The sequence below is a fragment of the Spea bombifrons genome, chromosome 4, assembly GCF_027358695.1.
Source record: "Spea bombifrons isolate aSpeBom1 chromosome 4, aSpeBom1.2.pri, whole genome shotgun sequence".
NCBI lineage: Eukaryota > Metazoa > Chordata > Amphibia > Anura > Pelobatidae > Spea > Spea bombifrons.
Genome location: NC_071090.1, coordinates 67,788,826 through 67,814,385, shown reverse-complemented (window position 1 = coordinate 67,814,385; position 25,560 = coordinate 67,788,826). Strand labels below are relative to the sequence as shown.

The window sequence follows — 25,560 nt, the reverse complement described above, 5'->3', positions numbered from 1 at the left end:
CAGCTCATTCAGACTATTTCAATAGCTAAGGCTTACTTCCTCCTTGCCCTTGTGTTGCTTTTGGCTGCAAGTGCATTCTCCTGTGTTCGTGATTACCTGTGCATGACCTGGCTTTCTCTGACGTCCCTCCTGGCTCCTAGCTTCTGACTCCTGTCGTGTTCCTGACATCGCTGATCTCCGTATTTTGCTTTGCTTGATTGACTATTACAATAAAACATACCTCCCAACATTTCAAAAAAAAAAAACTCGGTGGAACAAAGCAGTGATCACATTATTCTTCACAATATTTTTGTAAGAAACTTTTATTTCTTTATTAATTCATGTGAACTATTTTTTCATATTTAGTTAAAGCTAAGATTGAGAAATTATATCTATATGATTGAGAAAATATATATGTACATCTGCCCCCAGGCTTGCCACTCTGCCCCCAGAACTGCCTTATACCCCCCTATATGACACTTTGCCTCCCTGATATGCCTTATACCCTCCTATATGCCGCTCTGCCCCATGATATGCCTTTTAACCCCTATATGCCTTATACCCCCTATATGCCACTCTGCCTCCAGAAATGCCTTATACCTTATATGCCACTCTGGCATATAACACTAAACCCCCCTGCACAGAAATATGTTGCTGTTTATAATGATGCTAAACAACCTTACACAATGTTTGGCATTGATTTGTTAAAAAATGGCAATAAATAGTCAACTTGTCCAACTAAACGTCTGAGAAAAAAAATCTAAATGATTTTTAAAGTCCAAACCCTCTTACCTGATGGTATGGATACAATTTTTACTCCAGTACTTAAGTGTCTCCTTCTTTTCTTTATATAATTATAAGATGCATGTGGATACATTGTGTTACACTAATGAAATATATATATCTCCCTAGTGTATAACTTTGTATGTATTTTTTATATTTGTACCTTTTTATGTATGTATTTTTCTTAATTACATTCGATGTACAGTCCTGTGAAAAAGAAAGTATACCCCGTTTGGATTCTATAGTTTTACATATGAGGACATAATAACAATCATCTGTTTCTTAGCAGGTCCAAAAAATAGGTAAATACAACCTCAGATGAAAAACAACACATGACATATTACACTGTGTCATGATTTATTCAATAAAAATAAAGCCAAAATGGAGAAGAGACCAATGTGTTTTGTGAGTTTTGCAAGTTCATGTTGCATACATCGCCAGAAGAAGAAGGTGTGGCCAAATCTCTTGAAATCAACTCCGTAATTGACCAGCATTTACCCACAACACTTAGGGAACATTTCTTTGTTTTTATTTATTTTGTCTATTTTGCTTATGTATTATTTTTATCATTGGAATGCTGCAATAAATTCTTCACGGTTCCCTGTTTCTGGTTCACTAATTCTATCCATATTTTGAACTATATATCCTTTCCATACTGTAAAGGGGTCTCATTGATCTATTGCCAGTGTGAAGGGATGCTATGCAGCTGTTTGATATCTTTATATGTTAGGATCCAGTCAGTTAACAATCTCTTCAAACACTGACTTGCTGTCATTTAGATGTAGATGAACATCCAGATTAGATTTGTTTTCATTTGCTTGCTTGACAGCTTTGACTTTTCCAGGAAACCTCTTCCTCCTAAACAAGCAGAAAAAAAACAGTACTTTTAAGTGGTTAAATTAAATAACTGTTATACAGTATATACATACTAAAAAAGCCCAGACTCTTTTGATGCATTGAGAAGTCTCTAAAAATGTTAAAGTGTGAAAAGAAGAGAAGAGACTGTTCTTTTTTTCTTGTCTTGGTGTGAAAAGAATTAAATATAAACTATACAGATAATAAACTCAAACGTTTTATTAAATCTCTTTTTTTTTGTTGCGTTTACATTCTTGGGAGGCTGGCACATATTTCTACAGCTGCTATTGTATATTAGTAGGTAGAAGCTGGATATACAGTACATCATTAGTAATTTTTTAATAAGTGGAAAAACACATAAGGTATACCAAGGTTTCATGTTGACTCTTCTGTACACATACAGAATTCTTTGGTACTGAAAATTCTGGTTTTACGCTACATATGGAATACATTTTATTACCAACAGTGCCAATAAATGAATAAAGTACTTAATGACAATCATATCTAGGAAATCTTGGTTAGGTGAGGGTTTTGAGAATTAGAAATATGTTTCCTACGTTTTAACGTCTATGTAAAAATTAACAATGTAAATAACATGATTTTTCGAAAAAAATGGGAATTGTGTTTTGAACAGACGGTAAAGACTTCAGGTATAACAGGCAAGTAAGGTATGAATACATACCATTTTTTCTTTCCAAATATTGAACACAAAATGATGGTGATAACAGCTCCAAATGCAGTGCACAACACTACCAGAAGAAAAGATGTGTTAGCTGTGTATTGGTGTATTAGCTGGCTTGCTGTTTCATAATCTACTACTTTCTAGGTCTGACACATATGTATTAAAACTCATTTTGGTGATTCACAAAATTCTGTTAATCATAGTATCTTGGTTCAAACTTAAATACGTTACCTGTACCTGCTTTCCAGGAACAATACCAACACTGCTGTAATATTCTATAATACCAATTCTGTTTGAAACTTTAGGCTTTATTTATGAAATGAACATATCATTGTTGAATATTTTTATAGCACGTTGTATAGCACGTTGTATTTTGGGCTGGAACGTATACTCAAAGACATAGCTGGATTTATATCTGTCTTAAAGCACAAATAATTCTTTACTGCCCCAGGTGATGGAAGTGTTCAGCTATATTACTCTAGAGTCATTGTGTCTAAGCTTGCTTAACATTACTTTGCGTTGCGGAAAGATTTTTATAAAAAAACTAGATAGATTGATGCGTTGGCAGTAATATATGGCCCAACCATTTCTAAATTTTCATTTTTGTGCATGTACACATAAGTTTACTGTGCATTATACTTTGAATATACTTAGGGCTATAAATAGAATAACATGAATAGTTTAGAGCGTCTTGATCCAAGGAGAAATCTGATTGCCTCTTGGAGTCAAGTAGGATTTTTTTCCCCCTGATGGCAGAATTGGAAGTAGCTTAATTAGGGTTTTTTTTTTGGATCAAGAATAGGAAGGTTAGGTAGATGGGTTGAACTTGATGGACTTAGGTCTTTTTTCAACCTTATTTACTATGTAACTGTGTGAAATGTCTTGTCTTCATGCCATGCTATCGTTATACCCTCAATGAGGAACTTCAGAGATTAAACGACACACACGTTGTAGACAGCAATGTCTATTAACATTGCCTTTGGCAGTGATCACTGCCTCTCTCTGCTGGGACTGCTGGGAAAAGTACCAAAACTTTTTTTTTAGATAATCTTTTCTAAATATACTTATTTCATCCGCACTGGCTACGTATCTTTTATAGGTAAAACCACGAAAATATTTTGTTTGTTTTTTTAAAGTTTTTCCCATTTTTAAAAATATTTCTTTCTGACTTAAATGAGTTTTATTTATATATATATAAGATTTCTATAAAAAAAAAATATATAACATATATGTATATCAAGAAACTTAATTGATAATAGATGAGTCAGAAGCACACTTGAGTGGTCTGTTGTTGTGGGGTGCATTACCATGGAACGGTTGCATGCCCCAATGGTCTGCAGTGCTAGGCGACTAGTAAACTTTGTTATGTGCACGCCTGAAAAAATTAACTACTTGGGAGGATTATTTCTCCAGATTTCCAATGGTTGGTTTCCCAACAAATATTGAAGTGATAGACTGAGCACATAAAATTTAGCAAAAACAAAAAACATGACCAATGGTCCCTAAATTCTTCCCCAAAGGCTAGTAAACAGTGAAAATGCCTAGAACATGCCCAAAATGTAGAAATAACATAACAAAGAAAAAACAGTCTATTGAGACACATAAGAAATCAGATATTATACTCTACCTGATATTTGTATTATCGTCATCATCCCTGGTAGAAAGCAAAACCACACATGTAAATATTCACCTAAACAAACACTAAAGTATACAATCTCCATATTACATAAGTAGACTTATATCTCTGTTATGCTTTTCTACTGTGATCTTACTAGCACAGTAAACTGGAAAGCAGGGAGAAGGAGGACAAATACGTCCAGAGCCGGCCTTAAGTGTTCTGGCGCCCTGTGCGGACTACTCCTCTGGTGCCCCCATCCCAAAAAAAAAGAAAGGAAAAATCTCCCCCCTCTGCCCCTTCTCACTTCCTCCCCCCTGCCCCTTCTCACTCCCTCCCCCCCCTGCCCCTTATCACTGCCTTCCCCCCCTGCCCCTCATCACTGCCTTCCCCCCCTGCCCCTTATCACTGCCTTCCCCCCTGTCCCTTATCACTGCCTTCCCCCCCTGCCCCTTATCACTATCTACCCCCCCTGTCACTTATCACTATCTACCCCCCCTCCCTATTCTTACTTACCTTGTTGCCGGAGTCCTGCGGTGGGAGCGGGAGGCGTCCGTCTTCCCGCTCTGCCGCGGTGCACGCCTCATAGATGAGCGCCGGAATTATTCTGGCTGAATTTTTCAGCACGAACCGCCAGCACCCGACGGAGTCACGGAGAGTGAGGGGCGACGAGCGGTTGCCGAAAACTTCACGAGCAACCGCTCAACGCCCCTGCATGGGACTTAAATGAAAACATGTTTAACTTTATTTAACACCCTCCATGTTAAATAAAGTTAAAAAAAAACTTTATTTAACATGGATGATGTTAAATAAAGTTACAAAAAAAACAAACGATGTTTTAATTTAAGTCCTGGACGGCGGCCCTGTTGCCATGGCGCCCTGTGCGGCCGCATGACTGGATCATAGGTTAAATAGGTGTTGCTGTGATGGCATAACTCTGCATCTTTTGGAATCTGATTCAGGTGTTGTGTTATGGATGTTGTCAAGTCTTCAGAGATTTTAAACAGTTTTGAAATTTGTAGGTTGGCTATGAGTCATATGGCATAAATGTCAAGTTTATCAAAGATTCACTGTTTGCATCTAAATCCATTTTAGTAACAATGAGGGATAAAAATACTGTGATCTCATAAATGTTGTCACCATTGTAACTAACGGTATATTCCTGATGATTGGAAAACTGCATTGGTTGCTATGGTAGTAACACCAAATATTACTTCTGATATGTTTTCCTTCTGATTTCTGTACTATGGAACAACTATTTAAAAATGGCGTGGTATTTGCCACCGAAATTTGAGATCAGGAAGAACACAAACAGGATTGGCAGGTTTTATATGATACACAGAATATACCAACGTTTCATAACAGATCTACCAAGACACTATTAGGATGACATTTAAACGATATGTACACACACTTTGCCAATGGCAATATCTATCAACATTGCCTTTGGCAGTGATCATTGCCTCCCTCTGCTTTACACTGGTTGTAAGAGAGAGATAGATAAAGAAGACTGCTGGGGTGAGTACCAAATCTTTTTTTTTTCTGATTAATGTGATTTAAAAAAACAGGTCTGTTTTTACAGAGTAATCAGAAGTATTTGTACAGCTGTCCGAATTTCTGATACTTTGTCCTACTGATTCCTGTACAATGGAACAACTATTTATTGAAGGTGTGACCGTTTACTTTACCTCTTGTTGTTTCAGTATGAAGGTATTCTGTAACATCTTCTGAAAAGAACATTAACAAAAATATTTAAGCATCCATTGAGATGTCGTCCTAAATATGCTCATTAACAAGGCTTTCACGTGTGCCTTTGTGACACTGGTGATTGCACCTCTGCACCATAAGAGCATGTGTGCATTTTTGACAGACAGTTTTTAAAATAACTTATTTAAAGTTATTTTATTTCCTTTAAAGAGCTTTCTCTGCCAAAAAAAGAAATGTCACCTTAGCATTTACCAGCATTAGTTCCAGAAATAAAAATCAATAACAATGAGGAGAAATAATTTAACATATTCATTAAACAGCAAGTTAACTGACAGCTCCCATGGTATACAGATTAGATGAGCTGTAATACATATATATATATATATATATAGGTTCTTTGAATCTAACCATTTTGGCTTTTTTAATAAAAAAATCAAAACTATAATATGGGATTTGATATCACTACAAAGTAGGAAAAATACATAGAATATAAAAAAGGCAGGTTTGTCGATAAAGAAACTGTTACAAACCTGCATTACATTCGTAACAGTTTCCGTACTGACAAACCTGCATTTTCAGATGCTTTGTATTTTTTACACCTGCTGGGTTATAAGCAGAGGGCAAGGATCGTCCATTGAAACAATTTAACTTTATCTTTTTTTTATGAACTGTATTTACATAATAATTGTCTTTGGAGATATGCGGCTGTACAACTGTGCTTTGTAGATTTTAATTATCATTACAGATGATTAGCTGGACCAGTACAATATGCATGAGTGTCCATTCTACCCCTCCGCTCCAATGAGGCATGGCATCATCAGAATGATATGGAGCGTTGGCATTGCCAATGTCGCTAATCATCATGGTTGATGCTCTTGTAATCTCACCTGTACACTACACAGAAAGACACACTTGTCTGTTTTACTTATCATTCCTTCTAGGGCTAGCCTTGTGCTTCATTTTGATCATGGTAGTGTAGTGGCCAAGTAGTGTATCTGTGCAGCAATTTCACGTCATGTGGCATTTAGGCGCACATGGCAACTCCTCTCCGATATTCAGCTGAATCACTAGATTCTGCCAGTGTGGTCATGTGGCGGCAGACCTGGTTTTTTAAATTAAATTGGAGGCAGGGGAGCTTGAAATAGATTGGATGGTACAGGTTGTCCAGGACCATCTCTGCTCGGTAGGTATAGTTAATTATTTAAAATGCTCTTTTTTTAATTGATGGGCAATTATCTCTTTTCAGACACCCATGACAATATATTGGATGAATTACCATGAAAGAGTATAGGTTGGCTGGTAGGAATATTTTGCTTCTAATTTAAAATTGTCCATATTTTCAATAAATAATACCATTGAAGCAATTACCTGTGCAATAAAATTGGGTAACGCAGCTCTTTTACAGCTACACAACAAGTTATCAGTTTCGATTGTTCTTCAATTACTATTGTGTTGTTCATCACTATTTCTGCAAGCACTGCATAAATTCTTGGCGCAATATCAATAAAAGACAATAACAATAATAGCATCACGTCCATGGCAATCATTGCTCGACATGCTCAGAATCCAATAAGAGTCCAGCAGTGTTCCCTCTAAGATGTGCGCTTGTGTGTGCGCACATAGCTTTCAGAGGGAGCGCACACTAACAATAATTGTGCGCACAACCAGTAGTGTACCCAACGGGGGGGACGGTCCACTACTGGTTGTGCGCACGGCACCTCTCCAGAGACGGACAGTAATGTCCGCCGCTAGAGGAGCAAGCTCGGTTGGGGAGATCAGTAGCATACCTAGCGGGGGGGCAGAGGGGCGCGGTCCGCCCCGGGTGCCGCTCGTCAGGGGGGTGCCACGGGCACATGTCCCGGATCCCCGGCAGCCTTGTCACTTTTTTTTTTACACGGAGAAGAGAAAGGGGCACCTAGCAACCGCTCAGTGCCCCTCAGTCTCCTTCGCGAGGCCGCTAACTCCGTCGCAGTGCGGGCATGTCATGCTGAGCGCCGAAATATTTCGGCGCTCAGCAGTGAAGCGGCGCAGCGGCAGAGCAGGAAGCAGCGGCAGAGCAGGAAGGTAAGTACAAAAACCTTTAACTACAAAGGGGGAGAGGGGGGTAGATAGTAGGGAGAGGGGGGTAGATAGTGGGGAGGGAGGGGGGTAGATAGGGGGAGAGGGGGTAGATAGTGGGGAGAGGAGGGTAGATAGTGGGGAAAGAGAGGGTAGATAGTGGGAAGGGTGTGGATTAGATAGTGAGGGGGAAGAGGGGGGTAGATAGTGAGGAGGGGGAGAAGGGGGTAGATAGTGAGGAGGGAGGGAGGGGGGTAGATAGTGGGGAGGGAGGGGGGTAGATAGTGAGGAGGGAGGGAGGGAGGGGGGTAGATAGTGAGGAGGGAGGGAGGGGGGTAGATAGTGAGGAGGGAGGGGAGGAGGGAGGGGAGGAGGGAGGGGAGGAGGGAGGGAGGGAGGGGAGGAGGGAGGGAGGGGGGAAGATAGTGATGAGGGGTATAATATCCCTTTTAATGCTTAGGTATCTAATTAGCATGTTGTCTGGTGCGTGGCAAGTTTCCAGACACAATAACGTGTTAGAAGTAACTGTGCCAATAAGGGCGCTAAACCCAAGATAAGGAGCGCAAATATTAACGCTGTGGGGGGGACAAAAAAAAAAGCTTTAGAGCGTAGTACTAAGCCTTGGATATCAAGTGCTAACACCTAGACTTAGCCAAGGCTTAGTACTACACTCCGAACATGTATATAGTGAGGAGGGAGGGGGTAGATAGTGAGGAGGGAGGGTAGATAGTGAGGGGGCTATATAGTGAGGAGGGAGGGGGCTATATAGTGAGGAGGGGGGGTAGATAGTGAGAAGAGAGGGGGTAGATAGTGAGAATGGGGGGAGAGGGGGTAGATGTGAGAAGGGGTAGAAAAGGGGGAAAGGTAGATAGTGAGAATGAGTGAGAGAATGAATGAATGTGTGGATGAATTGTCTGAATGAGGGAGATAATTAATGAGGTGGTGAGAATGCATTAATGAATGTGTAAATTTGTGTGAATGAGAGAGAATAAATGATTGTGTGAATTAATTATGTGATTGAAAGTGTGATCTAGTGAGTGACCGTTTAAGTGTTTGTGTGTATGATAGATGTGAAATTAATTTGCGGAAAGGCAAAGATGGTAAATCCTATGTGTGTAATCTGGGTGCTGGTCAGGTTCTATGTGGGCAGTGTGTACGCCAGAGCTGGCTTTGCGTTGTGCAACCTGTGATCTCTGCCTGTAGTTTTATCTCTTGCTATGTTTCCATACATTATTATTGTATACCTGCTATACCTGCAAATACGGGATTGGTATGCAGTAGCGTACCTAGCGGGGGGCGGGGGGGGGCGGTCCGCACCGGGTGCCGCTCATCAGGGGGGTGCCAACTTGCCGGCACCCGGCACCCCTCCAGAGACGGACAGCAATGTCCGCCGCTGGAGGAGCAGGCTCGCAAGGGAGCGGTATCGGAGGTCTTTAACAGACCTCCGGCTCCCTTGAGTGATTTTAAGCCGGGTTCAAGGGAAATCCTTGAACCCGCTTAAAATCACTCGAGGGAGCCGGTGGTCTGTTAAAGACCTCCGATACCGCTCCCTTGCGATCTGCGCGGCAACAGCTGTTGTGCGCCGGGGTTTGTTGTCAGATCCCGGCGCACAACACTGAAGCCGCGCCCACCGCTGTCCGTGCCCTCTGACCCGGAAGAAGACAGAAGAACTGAAGAAGAAGAGGAGCGAAGAGCAGGAAAAGGAGCTGTAAGGAGAAAAGAGGAAAGGTAGGAAAGCATACAGTGAGAGTGGATTGGTGTATGTGTGTGGATTGGTGTATGTGTGTGGATTGGTGTATGTGTGTGGATTGGTGTATGTGTGTGGATTGGTGTATGTGTGTGGATTGGTATGTGTGTGTGGATTGGTATGTGTGTGTGTGGATTGGTATGTGTGTGTGTGGATTGGTGTATGTGTGTGGATTGGTATGTGTGTGTGGATTGGTATGTGTGTGTGGATTGGTATGTGTGTGTGGATTGGTATGTGTGTGTGGATTGGTATGTGTGTGGATTGGTATGTGTGTGGATTGGTGTATGTGTGTGAATTGGTATGTGTGTGTGGATTGGTATGTGTTTGTGGATTGGTATGTGTGTGTGGATTGGTATGCATGTGGATTGGTATGTGTGTGTGGATTGGTATGTGTGTGGATTAGTATATGTGTGTGGATTGGTATATGTGTGGATTAGTATGTGTGTGGATTGGTATGTGTGTGTGGATTGGTATGCGTGTGGATTGGTATGCGTGTGGGTTGGTATGTGTGTGTGGATTGGTATGTGTGTGTGGATTGGTATGTGTGTGGATTGGTATGTGTGTGTGGATTGGTATGTGTTTGTGGATTGGTATGCGTGTGGATTGGTATGTGTGGATTGGTAAGTGTGTGAGAGTGATGGGTGTTATGCTGTACCATTTCCAATGTATTTTTCATTATATAATTATGCTCTAAAGTACATCATAACTCCCATCACTCTATACTGTTCCATACAGTGGCAGAGCTGGGAGACAGAGGCCTTGCACCCCCACCGCAGGACTCCTGAAAGGTAAGTGAACTTCAAAGAGGGAGAGGGTAGATAGGAGGGGTAGATAGGGAGAAGGGAGTGAGAAGGGGTAGATAGGGCAGAAGGGACCGAGAAGGGGTAGATAGGGTAATCATACTCCTATCATGCCAAGTCTGCGAGTGCCTCCTGGAATCTGGGTATGCCTGGGCATGATAGGAATGTGATTGCTGTTAACAATTATATATATTGTTATTTAATTGTTTTGTCCTATTTTGGTGTGTTACTTACTTTAAATAAAAGTGTTATATTTTTTTATGGTGTGTGGGGGGGGTCATATTCAGTTTCGGCCAGGTAGTTTTAAAGTGTGTGTGTGTGTGGGGGGGTGCCACATACAGGATCCGCCCCGGGTGCCAAATACTCTAGGTACGCCCCTGTTGGTATGTCTGATTCTATGCCTCCAGTGCTGAGTTCACATGTGAACAATAACAATATTATATATATATATATATATATATATATATATATATTGCTAACAGCAATCACACTCCCATCATGCCAAGTCAGCTAGTACATGCTGGAATCTGGGTATGCCTGGGCATGATAGGAGTATGATTGCTGTTAACAATCATATATATATATATATATATATATTAATATTGTTATTGAATTTTTTGTCCTATTTTGCTGTGTTACTTACTTTAAATAAGTGTGAGATTTTTTTTTATGGTGGGGTTCATATTTGGTTTCGGATAGGTAAATGGTGGATTTTCGGTTTCAGTCCAGAATTTTTGTTTCGGTGCATCCCTAAGCCAGACAATGAAGTGGTAGGCCTACACCACATCAATGTTTGGGTTAGTATATAGTGATATGAGTTATGCTGCACTATTATCAGTGTCTGGCTCAATGTATAGTGATAGGGATTACGCTGTACCACCGTCAATGTCTGCCTCAGTATATAGTGTTAGGTGTTATGCTGTACCCCGTCAATGTCGGCCTCAGTATATAGTGATAGGTGTTATGCTGTACCCCCATCAATGTCTGCCTCAGTATATAGTGGTAGGTGTTATGTTGTACCACTGTCAATGTCTGCCTTAGTAAATAATGATAACAGTTATGCTGTACCCCTATCAATGTTTGCCTAATGATAGAAGCTATGCAGTTTTAAAGTGTGTGTGTGGGGGTCCCACGTACAGGATCCGCCCCAGGTGCCAAATACTCTAGGTAAGCCCCTGCGGACAACAGTTTTTCCCAATTTTTTTTTATCCTTTATGCGGCCTGGAGCCTCCACTCGTGATTCGCTCATAATTTACTTATGCAGTGAGAATTTCACCTTTAAAAAAACATTACAGTAAGTAACACTGTTGTGTAACTAATACTACATTATCACACTATAATGTAGTGTTATTAACCACGAGCGAGCTTTACCAAAAATATAGAATAACAACTGAAATGTAACATTTGCAGAAGCATATTGTGCGCACAAAATTTTGGCTCTGGGGAAATTTTTGCACAAGAAATTTTCTGCGCATACCACCTAAGAAAAATTAGAGGGAACATTGGAGTCCAGGTATTTATCATATATATAAATATAAAAATTGCCTTCCATGATGTATAACTCAGTTTAGAAATTAGATGTAATATTGTACCTGTTATCCATGAAACTGTCATCCTACCTGTTAGAAAGAAACATTATTTTTATATTAACCTACACAAATGTTAATACAATCTGAATGTTATTAAAGCAGACATATAAATTATACATTGCATTTTGATTGGTATGAGCTGTAAAGTGGAGGGACAATTAATCCACGGGCTGGCAACAACAACGAGCTTCACAACAATTTCCACCAACGTTATACAAACATGGCTGGCTGCGCTCCTCTGGGAACATGTACACTGGCAGTGTCAATAGAATTGGGAGAACGGACAAGACCAGCTGGCCAGGACTGCCTTGGCGAAATCCTAACAGTTAACAGTTATGGACTATGACCTCAATTACATTGAGTTACATTGTAGAGAACAATATTCAACACGAAGACCAAATCTTGTTATCTATAATGGTGTGAGGTAGCCATTTACCAAAATGCAATTTTTGCCAAACATAGGTTTACAAGTTAATTACGTGAAAATATACCAATATTTAAGATGTTACACCCATAAACATGTAATGTGGTTAATTGGTGGTCAGTTTACAACTTAACTGGGCCAAAAGGAAGTTGTCACAGGAAGAAAATATATTTTACAACTTTAACATAAATAAACAGTAAGTTAAGTAACTTAAGCAACCCTGCTTCAGCTTTGATTTATTACAGTAAAAGCTAAGTCACCCATCAGACAACCTTAGGCTTAATAACAACAACAAAAATAATACTTCTGACAGAAAACAATAAAAGCGTGCAGAAAATGATGATGTACATAATAAATTTAATAAAACACAAAAATTGCTTTTATAATAAAATAAAGTTTTTGCAATAACGAACAGTGTGGTATAATTTTTGAATTATGTTTCTAGCTATATATTCTATTGAGGTTTCAAGGGAAATGTTTTGGCACTGGCAAGTGGCACCAGGATGTTATAAAAGTTATTTAGTAGGTTTAGTAAAAATGAGCCAGTACTGTGTAAAAGTATTAGGCAGGTGTAAAACAGTGATGTAAAGTTAGAATGCTTTCAATAAAATGCAAAGTGAGTGAATAGAAGAAAAATCTTAATCAAGTCAGTATTGGTTACGACCACCATTTGCCATCAAAACAGCATGCATTCTTGTAGGAACACTTACACTAAGTCAGGAATTTTGTAGGCATAATGTTAGGTGTATTATTAAGCAATTATACCGAACAGGTGCTAATAAATATCAATATAATATATAGGTTGAAACACATTCATTAATTGTAACAGAAATTGCTGTGTAGGAGGAATAAAACTGAGTGAGGAACAGCCAAACACACTAACAAGGTGCGGTTGCTGAAGACAAAAGTTTTATGTCAAAAGTCACACATACACCATGACAAGACGGAGCACAGCAACAAGACACAAGGAAGTTGCATCAGCAAGGCAGAAATGTCAAGATAGACGGGGGTTTTCAGACAAAGCACAAAGAAATGGGGAATGTTGAGGACCGTAGACTCAGTGGTAAGACACAGATGAAAGACGCATCATATTTACTTCACTTTGCAATCTGAAGATGTTCAAGATCTTTTCCCCCCTAATTTCCATATGTCCCTCAAAGATGTACATTCACCACAAATGTTAAAATGAACTGTGGAAAGCACATCTTTCATCATGATTAACTTAAAAGTGGAAGAATAAAATAGAAAATAGACTATAAGATAACAGATTAGAAGCAGAACAGCAGCACAACCGTGCCTTTAATAGCATGGCTTCATTATTATGTTTAATGTAACCTGCTTACTCACTGGGGATGCATCCTTCGGTCATGTTAACCCAGGTTATCAATCCATTACAATACATGCACTTTATGACTCCATGTGATTCTGCCTGGACATGGTTGGAGTTGTAATGGAATTCTTGTCCCTCCTGGTAAATTGAGTAACTGATGTTCAAGAAGGCATGTGAAATGTTAGGCAGAAGTCCGCAGCGATCTGAAGAATAAAACGTAACACATGTTTTATTTGAACACACATGAATGTAATAACTTTAAAACTCTTCTGAAAGCTTATTTTATTTAAAGGATTTAAAAATCATTAAGGGTTGACACAAGTTTGTCGGACCACCATACAAAGTATTATGCAAAACAAATTATCGTCTACAATCTACTTTCAATCAGGGGTTGGCAATGCTCTGAATATGATGCTGCATCCCGGGTGGCCTGAAGACCGGCCCAGCTGAGGCGGCTTCTCCACTCGCCCCTCCCCTAGAGATTCGTGGCTTTGTGGGGTAAGCAAGTATACCCGGCGTATAAGACGACCCCCGACTTTTGAGAAGATTTTCTCGGGTTAAAAAAAGTCGTCTTATACGCCGGAATATACGGTAGCTGTATTGGTTCAAGAGGAGAACATATTTAAGACAAATAGGACATGAAAGGAGTTTAAGTCTTCATCAGTTTAGCAAATGTTTTTTTTTAACACATCTAACCTGTTAGACCACTGCCATTTCCAAATGCCCATGACCTCTGAAAATCAGTGGATAATTGTGCATTGTCTCTCAAGCTTTCTGTAAAAAAAAAAAAGTTATATCATTGTATGCTTTAAAATCTATACTACATAAAATATTATGACTATTTATTTACATACATAACTGTGTGCCTGTAATTACAGTTATGCTCCATAACTAATTGCTCGTAGAAAGAAGATAAGGCAGACTTTTGTGGGTGTCACGATCCCGGCCGGAGTACGGTCCGGGGGGACTCACCGCGCCGCGCTCCCGTGCGGAGTGCGTCGCCCGAATACGCGCGGCGTCACAGCCCCGTCCGGGACGCGTCGCCCGGGTGCTCGTGGCGTCGCGCTCCGGTGCGGAGTGCATCTCCCGAGTACCCCCGAGTGGCAGGTACTCAGTACTTACCCCTCCCAGGACAATCCAGCCACACAGGGTCCTCTTCCGCGGCGGTTCACAAGAATGAACCGCCGCACAGTGATGGACAACCACGGTGTCACAGGACACGCCCCCCTGCCGATCTCTTACCCCTATGGAGGAGAAACACGTCCATTGGACGTCATCATAGTTTGGGGGCGGGATCTGGAAGGGCAGCAGGTTTAAAAACAGAGCACTGATGCCAGTTCAGTGCTCAGTTGTTTTTACAACTAGCTGTTGTTCTTACCTGGTGCTTACCTGTTTATGTTGATTCCTGTTACCGACCTTGGCTTGATCCCTGACCACGTTGACCTCTCAGCTCCTGACCCGGATTGTTTGACCATTCTCTGCCTGCTGCCTGTTACCGACCTTGGCTTGATTTTTGACCACGTTAACCTCTCAGCTCCTGACCTGGATTGTTTGACCATTCTCTGCCTGCTGCCTGTTACCGACCTTGGCTTGATTCCTGACCACGTTAACCTCTCAGCTCCTGACCCGGATTGTTTGACTATTCTCTGCCTGCTGCCTGTTACCGACCTTGGCTTGATTTCTGACCACGTTAACCTCTCGGCTCCTGACCCAGCTTGTTTTGACCATTCTCTGCCTGATACCTGGTTCCGACCTCGGCTTGATTCCTGACCTCGTTACTTCTCTGCTCCTGACCTGGACTATCTGACCAATAAGAGACTGGTCCATTTGTATCCTGCATCCTGGTTTCCACACCTTTGCAAACGTAACATAACAACTGAGCCTACATGGAAACCGCAGGATTAGCCGATGCTGTCACTGCTCTCACCCAGCAGATGGCGACAATTACACAATCCCTTCATGAGATCCAAACCGGACAAAATCAACAGCAACAACAGATTGTACAAATTCAAGGTGCTCTCCAGGTACCTGGCAACCTGCCTCCAGCACCAGTCGAGGTGCCTGAACCACCAGTACTTCAAGGAGCAACAGCGCTGGAACCACAAGTGCCCTTGCCAGACAAGTACACCGGAGACCGCACAAAATACCAGACCTTTATAACCTCATGCCAAATATTGTTCCGTCTCAAACCTAGAACTTATGCTAATGACTACATCAAGATTCACACGGTCATAGCCCTCTTGTCTGAAGAACCCCAACTCTGGGCCCATCATCTGATCCGTAACAATAGTCCGGTGCTTGACACATGGAACACCTTCCGGCAGGCCATGGATGCACTATACGCCGATCCGTTCCAGACCACGTCCGCTACCAGTGCCTTAAGAGCCCTTCGTCAAGGGAAACGTCCAGTAGAGAACTACATAGCCGAATTCCGACGTGTCTCCCTCGAGACAACATGGAATGAGTCGGCTTTACATGACCAGTTCCGGCTGGGCCTGTCGGATTCGATACGAGATGAACTTGCTCGCTCCGCTATCCCGTCCTCTTTGGAAGACTTTGCCACATTGTGTATACAAATCGACCGGAGGTTAAGGGAAAGAAAGGCCGAACGCTTAGCCTCTCCTTCTCACACCTGGTCCACCGCCAGACCACCACCGAAAACCACACCCAAAGAGACCCCAGAGGAACCTATGCAGTTGGGACTCATCCGAGGTCCGTTGTCGGGTGCCGAGAAGGACCGACGTCGGTCTCTTGATCTCTGTCTATATTGTGGTACCCAAGGACACTACGCCAACGAGTGCCAAAATAAGAGAAGACCATCCCGGGGTAAGCTACCCTCATTATCTATTCCGGCCACCCATGGTGTTTCTCCACATTTACCACATCATTTGTCCCTCTCCATTGTAATGGTATGATGAGGCAGGACCCCAGATGGCGGAGGTAGCCAGGCCAAACAGGAACCAGAAAGTCAGAGAACCAACCGGGTCAGACAGGTAATCAGGATAAGCCAAATCAGAATCCAGAGACGAGGTCAACAAGCCGAATCAATACCAGACGAGCAGGAATCAGGAGCCGAATCAGGAGACAGGAACGAGGTCAACAAGCCAAGTCAAACCGGAGCAGTAGTCACAATCAATGCACAAGCAAATAGCAAAATACACCAACCAAGGGTGATCCAGAAGAGGAATTCCGGGTTTAAATAGGGAGAGGAGGAGGCGTGTCCTGCATTAAGAGGTCAGCCGAGGTTATAAAAGCATGTTACAAATGTAACGTGCAATATTAACTTTTGACCACACGGTGGCGCTGTGGTACCTGTTTACCGCGTGGTCGGCCATGCGGTGAAGACGCCGACCGGGTAGCGGTGGTAATCGCTGCCCGGGAAGCCGCCTGAGGAAGCGTCGTGGGAGCAGCCATGGAGCGGGGCCGGAGAGGCAGGTAAGTCCTTACAGTACCCCCCCCTCGAGAGCCGCCCGAAGGGCGACCAGGACCCCCACTGGGTTTCCGGGGGTACCTGACATGAAACTGACGAACCAGACGAGGAGCGTGGACTTCAGAGGCGGGCACCCAGGCTCTTTCCTCCGGTCCGTATCCCTTCCAGTGTACAAGGTATTGGAGGGTACCCCGGAAGAAGCGTGAATCCAGGATGGAACGGATCTCATAATCATCCATGGAGGAGACTGAAACAGGACCAGGACTGGCCAGCGTCCGGGAAAAACGGTTAAATATCACCGGCTTCAGGAGGGAAACGTGAAATGTACGAGGAATACGGAGGTTGCGAGGCAAGTCCAGTTCATAGGTAACAGGGTTGATACGACGGCGGACGGAATAAGGTCCAATAAAGCAAGGAGCCAATTTTTTGGAGGGAGTACGTAGGCGTATATGTCGGGTTGATAGCCAGACTTTGTCCCCGGGCATGTAAGTGGGGGCTGGTAACCGTCTGCGATCATAGTACTTCTTTTGATCCTGAGAGGCAGCAATGGACGCAGAACGGACAGAGGACCAAACTGAAGTTAGCCGCTTAAGATGATCATCCAACGCAGGAACACTTGAATCAGGGGATACCGCAGGAAGTACAGTCGGGTGGAAACCATAGACACAGTAAAAAGGTGTATGCTGGGTAGAGCCTTGTACCGCATTGTTTAGGGCGAACTCCGCGAGTGGAAGAAGGTCAGCCCAATCGTTCTGGTTGTCATTAATGAAAGCCCGCAAATACTGCTCAAGGCGTTGATTGGATCGTTCAGCCGCTCCATTGGTTTGGGGGTGATAAGCCGTGGAAAAGGAAAGGGTGATACTCACAGCTTTGCAGAAGGCTCTCCAGAAACGGGAAACAAACTGGACTCAACGATCGGAGACAATCACCTGGGGAAGGCCGTGGAGTCGTACAACGTCTCTGATGAAGATGACTGCAAGCTCTTTAGCTGTCGGTAATTTGACGAGAGGCACGAAATGAACCATCCTGGAGAATCGGTCAACAACAGTAAGTATAGTGGTGAAGCGATGAGAGGAAGGTAGCTCCACTATGAAGTCCATGGCGATGTGGGTCCAGGGACGACTGGGTACTGGAAGGGGCAATAGCAGACCGGAAGGAGGAGTCCTGGGGGTCTTGGTCGTAGCACAAGTGTGGCAAGATTTAAGGAAGTCTGCAACGTCCTTTCTCCAGGAGGGCCACCAAAAACTACGGCCCAGAGCCTGACAGGTGCGCCGGAGACCAAGGTGGCCCGCAAACTTTGTGGTGTGGTGCAACTGGAGTATCTTCTCACGGTATACAGGGGGCACGAACAACTTGTCAGAAGGGGTCTGGGCTGGAGCAGTGGGTTGACTGGCTTGAATTCGTTGCAGAAGGGGAGAGGAAACGGCAAGAGTGACAGCAGAGATGATACGGTTAGTGGGTACGATGGGTTCCGGGTCAGGTTTCTCCTCAGAGGCAGTACAGAACATACGTGATAAAGCGTCGGCCTTGGTATTCTTGGACCCCGGACGATAGGAGATTATGTAATTGAAGCGGGATAAGAAAAGGGACCATCGTGCTTGTCGAGGCGTTAGTCGCTTGGCATCGCCAATATACTGGAGGTTCTTGTGATCCGTGAGGATGGTTACAGGAATACGGGAGCCCTCCAGAAGATGACGCCATTCAGAAAGGGCGAGAATCACTGCCAGTAGTTCACGATTGCCTATGTCATAGTTCCTCTCTGCAGGAGAGAATCGTTTAGAGAAGAAGCCACAGGGGTGTAGAGGCCCTTCGTACGTTTTGCGTTGGGACAATACTGCTCCGGCCCCGATTTCCGAAGCATCTACTTCGATTACGAAGGGTTGAGATACATCAGGATGTATGAGGATCGGAGCGGACACAAACAGGGTCTTTAGTGTATGGAACGCTTGGACTGCAGCGGTAGGCCAGTTATGGCAGTCAGCTCCCTTCTTGGTGAGATCGGTCAAAGGAGCTACCACTTTGGAAAAGTCCCGGATGAATCGGCGATAATAATTGGCAAAGCCGAGAAATCTCTGTAGGGCTTTAAGTCCCTGTGGTTGAGGCCATTGCAGAATGGACTGGAGCTTGTCAGGATCCATCTCGAACCCTGTACCGCTAATGACGTAACCTAAGAAGGATACACGGTTGACTTCAAATTCACATTTCTCTAGTTTTGCGTACAACCGGTTTTCACGAAGACGTGTCAGGACCTTCTTTACGTGAATTCGATGTGAAAGCAGGTCAGGTGAATGGATTAGAATGTCATCGAGGTAGATGACAACGAATTGGTGCAGATAATCCCGAAAACAATCATTTACAAAGTCCTGAAAAACAGCCGGGGCGTTACAGAGCCCGAATGGCATTACTGTATATTCGTAGTGACCAGAGCGGGTGTTAAAAGCTGTCTTCCACTCGTCGTTCTGACGGATACGAATGAGGTTGTACGCACCCCGTAGATCTAATTTCGTGAAAACTTTTGAGCCTTTTAGTCGGTCAAACAACTCAGAGATGAGTGGCAAAGGGTAAGTGTTTTTTATGGTGATTCGATTAAGACCTCGATAGTCGATGCACGGACGTAGACCTCCATCCTTCTTGGAAACAAAGAAAAATCCCGCGCCGGCGGGAGACGTGGAGCGGCGGATAAAGCCTTTTAGGAGATTTTCACGGATATAGGTCTCCATAGCTTCGGTTTCAGCCGGGGATAACGGATACACCCTACCCCGTGGGGGTACGGTGCCAGGAAGCAGGTCGATGGGACAATCGTAAGGATGGTGCGGGGGCAAGGAGTCAGCTTCCTTTTTGTCGAATACACCAGCAAAGGTCTGATATTGTGGAGGTAAGATGGTGGTACCTAAGGAGGCAACCTTCAATACACAGGGTTGAGGTGAAACGCAAGTGGTACACCGCCAGGAGGTGATCTCACGGGTGGACCAATTGATGTCTGGGTTGTGTAGCTGCAGCCAAGGGTAGCCCAACACTATGGGAGCAGCCGGAGAAGATATTACATGTAGAACCACAGTCTCTTTATGGAGAACCCCTATTTGGAGACGAAGCGGTGTAGTGTCATGGGTCACCGCTGCAGGTAGGAGAGGCCGCCCGTCGATTGCCTCCACAAAAACTGGAGAGGCTTTCTCCTGCAAGGGAATGTTGTGGAGCCTGCAGAAGTCGCGGTCGATAAAGTTTCCGGCGGCCCCAGAGTCAATAAGGGCTGGGGCTAGAATGGTTCTCTCCTGGACAGTGAGAGCAGCAGGCACAAACATACGCGATGTCCGGTCGTGGGGAAAAACAGCAGGAAGGCCTAGAGGAGACTCCCCAATCCTCCTTAGGCCCTGTAGTTTCCCGGCTTCACGGGGCAGGAGCGCACGTAATGACCTTGTTTGCCACAGTACATACAGAGGTCCTGTTGGCGCCGGAGGGTTTTCTCCTCCTCGGAGAGATGTGTGGAGCCGATCTGCATGGGCTCTTCAGGCGGAAGAGAAGCAGAGTCAGAAGCAGCGAGACGTGGCGCAAAACGCACTGGACCCCTTCTTTGGCGATCTCGCTGTACCTGGCGTTCCCGGAGGCGTAGATCAATGTGGCCAATGTAGGCGATGAGTTCTTCCAAGTCCGTGGGCAGGTCTCGGGCTGCTACTTCATCTTTCAGGCGGTCAGACAGGCCATTAGTGAAGGCAGCAACCAAGGCGTCGTTGTTCCATGCCACTTCTGCAGCCAGGGTACGGAATTCAATGGCATAGTCCGATAAACTGCGTGTACCCTGACGCAATGAGAAGAGACTTGACGAGGCAATATGGCCGCGACCTGGCCTGTCAAACACTTGACGGAAAGTGGTTACAAAGTCATTATAATTGTTGACCACTGGAGAGTTGCGTTCCCAAAGAGGAGTTGCCCAGGCCAGAGCCCTGTCAGTGAGTAGGGAGATGACATACCCCACACGAGCTCTGTCGGAAGGAAACAAGTAGGGAGACATCTCGAAGTGAATGGAGCACTGATTGAGGAATCCACGACAGGTAGCAGGATCTCCTCCATATCTGGGAGGAGGAGGTAAACGGAGGGTATGAAGACCTGGGTCAGCAGGCGGTGGAACAGCAACAGGTGCAGCAGCGGGCACAGGAGGAGGGCCACGTGCTGGATCAGTCCTCGCCAGGAGGGTTTGCAAAGCCTGAGCAAACTGGTCCATGCGATGATCCAGACTTTCAATACGGGCTTCACAGGTAGACATCTTCTGGCCAATCTCCGCGGGGTCCATGGTGACCCTTGGTACTGTAATGGTATGATGAGGCAGGACCCCAGATGGCGGAGGTAGCCAGGCCAAACAGGAACCAGAAAGTCAGAGAACCAACCGGGTCAGACAGGTAATCAGGATAAGCCAAATCAGAATCCAGAGACGAGGTCAACAAGCCGAATCAATACCAGACGAGCAGGAATCAGGAGCCGAATCAGGAGACAGGAACGAGGTCAACAAGCCAAGTCAAACCGGAGCAGTAGTCACAATCAATGCACAAGCAAATAGCAAAATACACCAACCAAGGGTGATCCAGAAGAGGAATTCCGGGTTTAAATAGGGAGAGGAGGAGGCGTGTCCTGCATTAAGAGGTCAGCCGAGGTTATAAAAGCATGTTATAAATGTAACGTGCAATATTAACTTTTGACCACACGGTGGCGCTGTGGTACCTGTTTACCGCGTGGTCGGCCATGCGGTGAAGACGCCGACCGGGTAGCGGTGGTAATCGCTGCCCGGGAAGCCGCCTGAGGAAGCGTCGTGGGAGCAGCCATGGAGCGGGGCCGGAGAGGCAGGTAAGTCCTTACATCCATTACATTACAGTGGAAGGGGAATACCGTCGCTCTCGCAGCTATGATTGACTCTGGTGCCAGCAGTAACATACTCGACACAGACATGAACCGTCAACACGGCATACCTGTCCAGAAGAAGACAACACCTCTACTGCTCCAGTTAGTGGACGGACGTCCTCTACAGTCCGGTCCCATCACCACAGAGACATCACCCTTGCACATGCACGTCGATCCTGATCACACGGAGTACATATCATTCGATGTTATACCCTCTCCTGTGTTTCCGGTTATCTTGGGACTCCCCTGGTTATGGACTCAAAACCCTCACATTGACTGGACATCCAACTCTGTGTCTTTTCATATCAATAAAGACCCTTATTGACACAAACCGCCTCCGTCCATCAATATAGCACACGACTACAGCTCCCTTCCGATACCCACGATTCCGAGTCATTACAGCCGATTTGCTGATGTGTTTGAGAAAAAAGCAGCCAACAGATTGCCACCCCACAGGGAGTACGACTGTCCGATCGACTTGTTCCCAGGAGCCCCTATTCCGTTCGGCCGTTTGTATCCTATGTCCGAACCTGAACTCGTCACCCTCAAGGCCTACATCGACGAGAATCTAGCCAAAGGCTTTATCCGACCATCCACCTTCCCTGCTGGAGCAGGGATTTTCTTCGTTCCCAAGAAGGACGGAGGATTACGTCCTTGTGTCGACTATCGGGAACTGAACAAAGTGACAGTAAAGAATCGATATCCTCTGCCGTTGATCCCAGAACTTATGGAACGAGTTGGCACTGCCTCCTACTTCACCAAGATTGACCTGAGAGGCGCATACAATCTGGTGAGGATAAAAGAGGAGCATGAGTGGAAGACAGCATTCAGATCCCGGTATGGACATTTCGAGTACCTAGTAATGCCTTACGGGCTGTGCAACGCCCCAGCCACGTTCCAGCATTTCATGAATGACGTGTTCAGAGACATGTTAGATCGTTTTGTTGTGGTCTATCTCGATGATATACTGATCTACTCACCATCGCTGGTTGAACACAGAAAACACGTTTCCAGGGTACTGGAACGTCTTCGAGAAAACGAACTATACGCAAAACCTGAGAAGTGCGTGTTTGAAACACAGACCGTAGAATTCTTGGGCTTCATTTTGACACCTACACGAGTGGAGATGGATCCAAAGAAGGTTCAGGCCATCCTACAGTGGCCTGCCCCGAGGGACCGAAAGAGCGTTCAAAGGTTTGTCGGCTTTGCGAACTTTTATCGGAAGTTTATCCGCAACTTCTCTAAAGTCATACAGCCCATCACCGCTCTCACGTCCGTCAAACGAAAATTCCACTGGTCTGAAGACACACAGAGAGCCTTTCTTTTTCTGAAGGAGCGATTCACGTCAGCCCCCATATTGATCCATCCGATGCACCAAAAGCCATATACGTTGGAGGTTGATGCCTCTGACACAGCGGTCGGTGCTGTTCTCTCGCAAAGGGCCGATGTCGACAACCAACTCCACCCGGTGGCCTTCTTCTCGCGTACTATGACTCCTGCAGAACGGAATTACGGGGTCGGAGAAAAAGAAATATTAGCCATGAAATTAGCACCAGAAGAGTGGAGACATCTGTTGGAGGGGACGCAACACCCCATTACCGTTTTCACCGACCACAAAAATATGGAGTATTACAGGACCGCCAAACGGCTGAAACCTAGACTCGCAAGATGGTCCTTATTCTTCACCAGGTTCCAACTTCATATAACCTATAGACCAGGCTCGAAGAACACCAAGGCGGACTCACTGTCCCGCATGTGTGACGTATCCTCGTCTCGTCAACAAGACAAGGAGACCGTGTTAAGGCCCGGGCATTTTTTGGCTGGTACTCACTCTTTCTGGGACTTGTTCCACTTCCAAGCATCTGACACCGTCCCTCCAGAGAACCTCCAATTACGCAAGAAGAACGGGTACTACTACCGTGGAGACTTGCTTTATGTACCTCCTGCCGCACGTCTCCAGGTTCTACAATACTGCCATGACACACCAGCAGCAGGACATGGTGGTATGACCCAGACCATGGACCTGATAAACAGATCGTTTTGGTGGCCCACACTACGCAACGACGTCCTTCGATTCGTTCGATCCTGTACTGTTTGCGCCAGGGCCAAAGGCACTCGGAACAAGCCGGCTGGTCTTCTGTGCCCACTCCCGGTCCCCGCGACACCCTGGACAGACCTGTCAATTGACTTCATCACAGACCTACCAGTATCGCATCATCACACCACCCTCATGGTGGTAGTTGACAGGTTCACGAAAATGGGCCACTTCATACCAGCCAAACGCTTACCCTCAGCTGCTGAAACAGCCTCTCTTTTTATCCGCAACATATTTCGTTTACATGGATTACCAGAGACTATCGTGTCAGATAGGGGAACTCAATTTACATCAAAAGTGTGGAAGGCCTTCTGTGACACACTCCACATCCACCGCTCCATGTCTACATCATTCCATCCACAAAGCAACGGCCAAACGGAGCGGACTAATCAAACGCTAGAGCAATACCTCCGCTGCTTTACCACCCATCTCCAAGATGACTGGTATGAGATGCTCCCCATCGCCGAACTTGCGTACAACAATCATATCCACTCCTCCACACATTTGTCTCCCTTCTTTTCGATGTACGGACTACATCCATCCATGCTTCCTGGTTCTCCGATCCGTAGTGTGGTCCCTTCTGTGACGGAACGTGTAAAGAACATACTCGAGACACACAAGATGTTACGCAACACCCTCCATAGAGCACAAGAGCGATATAAGGCACAAGCAGACAGACGGCGTTCCGCTGCCCCAGTCTACAAACCAGGAGACAAGGTATGGTTATCAACCATCCATCTCAAACTGTGCTGTCCCACTAAAAAATTAGGACCTAGATACGTAGGACCGTATGTCGTGTTAAACACACCCTCATCAGTAACTGTTGAACTACAATTACCCCCGACGATGAGGATCCATCCCATCTTTCACGTATCTTTGCTGAAGCCTTATCACGCTAATCCTTTCCCGGGACGCAGTCCCGATCCTCCAGCTCCGGTTACCATAGACGATACGGAGGAATATGAGATAGCCAGCATCTTGGATTCCAGGCGATATCGAGGACGCCTTCAATACCTCATCCAGTGGAAGGGATATGATGTCAGTCACAATTCATGGGAAGACGCCCGTGTACTACACGTTGCAGACCTGATAAAGGCATTTCACTCTGGTCATCCCAGTCGCCCTGGACCCTGTCACGATCCCGGCCGGAGTACGGTCCGGGGGGACTCACCGTGTCGCGCTCCCGTGCGGAGTGCGTCGCCCGAATACCCGCGGCGTCACAGCCCCGTCCGGGACGCGTCGCCCGGGTGGCGGGTACTCGGTACTTACCCCTCCCGGGACAATCCAGCCACACAGGGTCGTCTTCCGCTGCCTGTTACCGACCTTGGCTTGATTTTTAACCACGTTGACCTTTCAGCTCCTGACCCGGATTGTTTGACCATTCTCTGCCTGCTGCCTGTTACCGACCTTGGCTTGATTTTTGACCACGTTAACCTCTCAGCTCCTGACCCGGATTGTTTGACCATTCTCTGCCTGCTGCCTGTTACCGACCTTGGCTTGATTCCTGACCACGTTAACCTCTCAGCTCCTGACCCGGATTGTTTGACTATTCTCTGCCTGCTGCCTGTTACCGACCTTG

General features: G+C 45.1%; 1 protein-coding gene across 1 annotated transcript in view; it reads right to left on the bottom strand.

Moving 5' to 3' along the window:
• Positions 1–1,416: 1,416 nt before the first annotated feature.
• The window catches only part of LOC128492747 (uncharacterized), a 38,737-nt gene continuing 14,593 nt past the window's right edge, over positions 1,417–25,560 (bottom strand). Inside the window, exons 3-9 of the mRNA XM_053465426.1 lie at positions 14,266–14,343; positions 13,587–13,772; positions 11,819–11,845; positions 5,603–5,641; positions 3,927–3,953; positions 2,300–2,366; positions 1,417–1,620 (exon numbers count right to left, since the gene is read on the bottom strand). Of these exons, the coding sequence (XP_053321401.1) occupies positions 1,500–1,620; positions 2,300–2,366; positions 3,927–3,953; positions 5,603–5,641; positions 11,819–11,845; positions 13,587–13,772; positions 14,266–14,343 (545 nt within the window). The 3' untranslated portion in view covers positions 1,417–1,499. The remainder of the gene's footprint in view (positions 1,621–2,299; positions 2,367–3,926; positions 3,954–5,602; positions 5,642–11,818; positions 11,846–13,586; positions 13,773–14,265; positions 14,344–25,560) is intronic.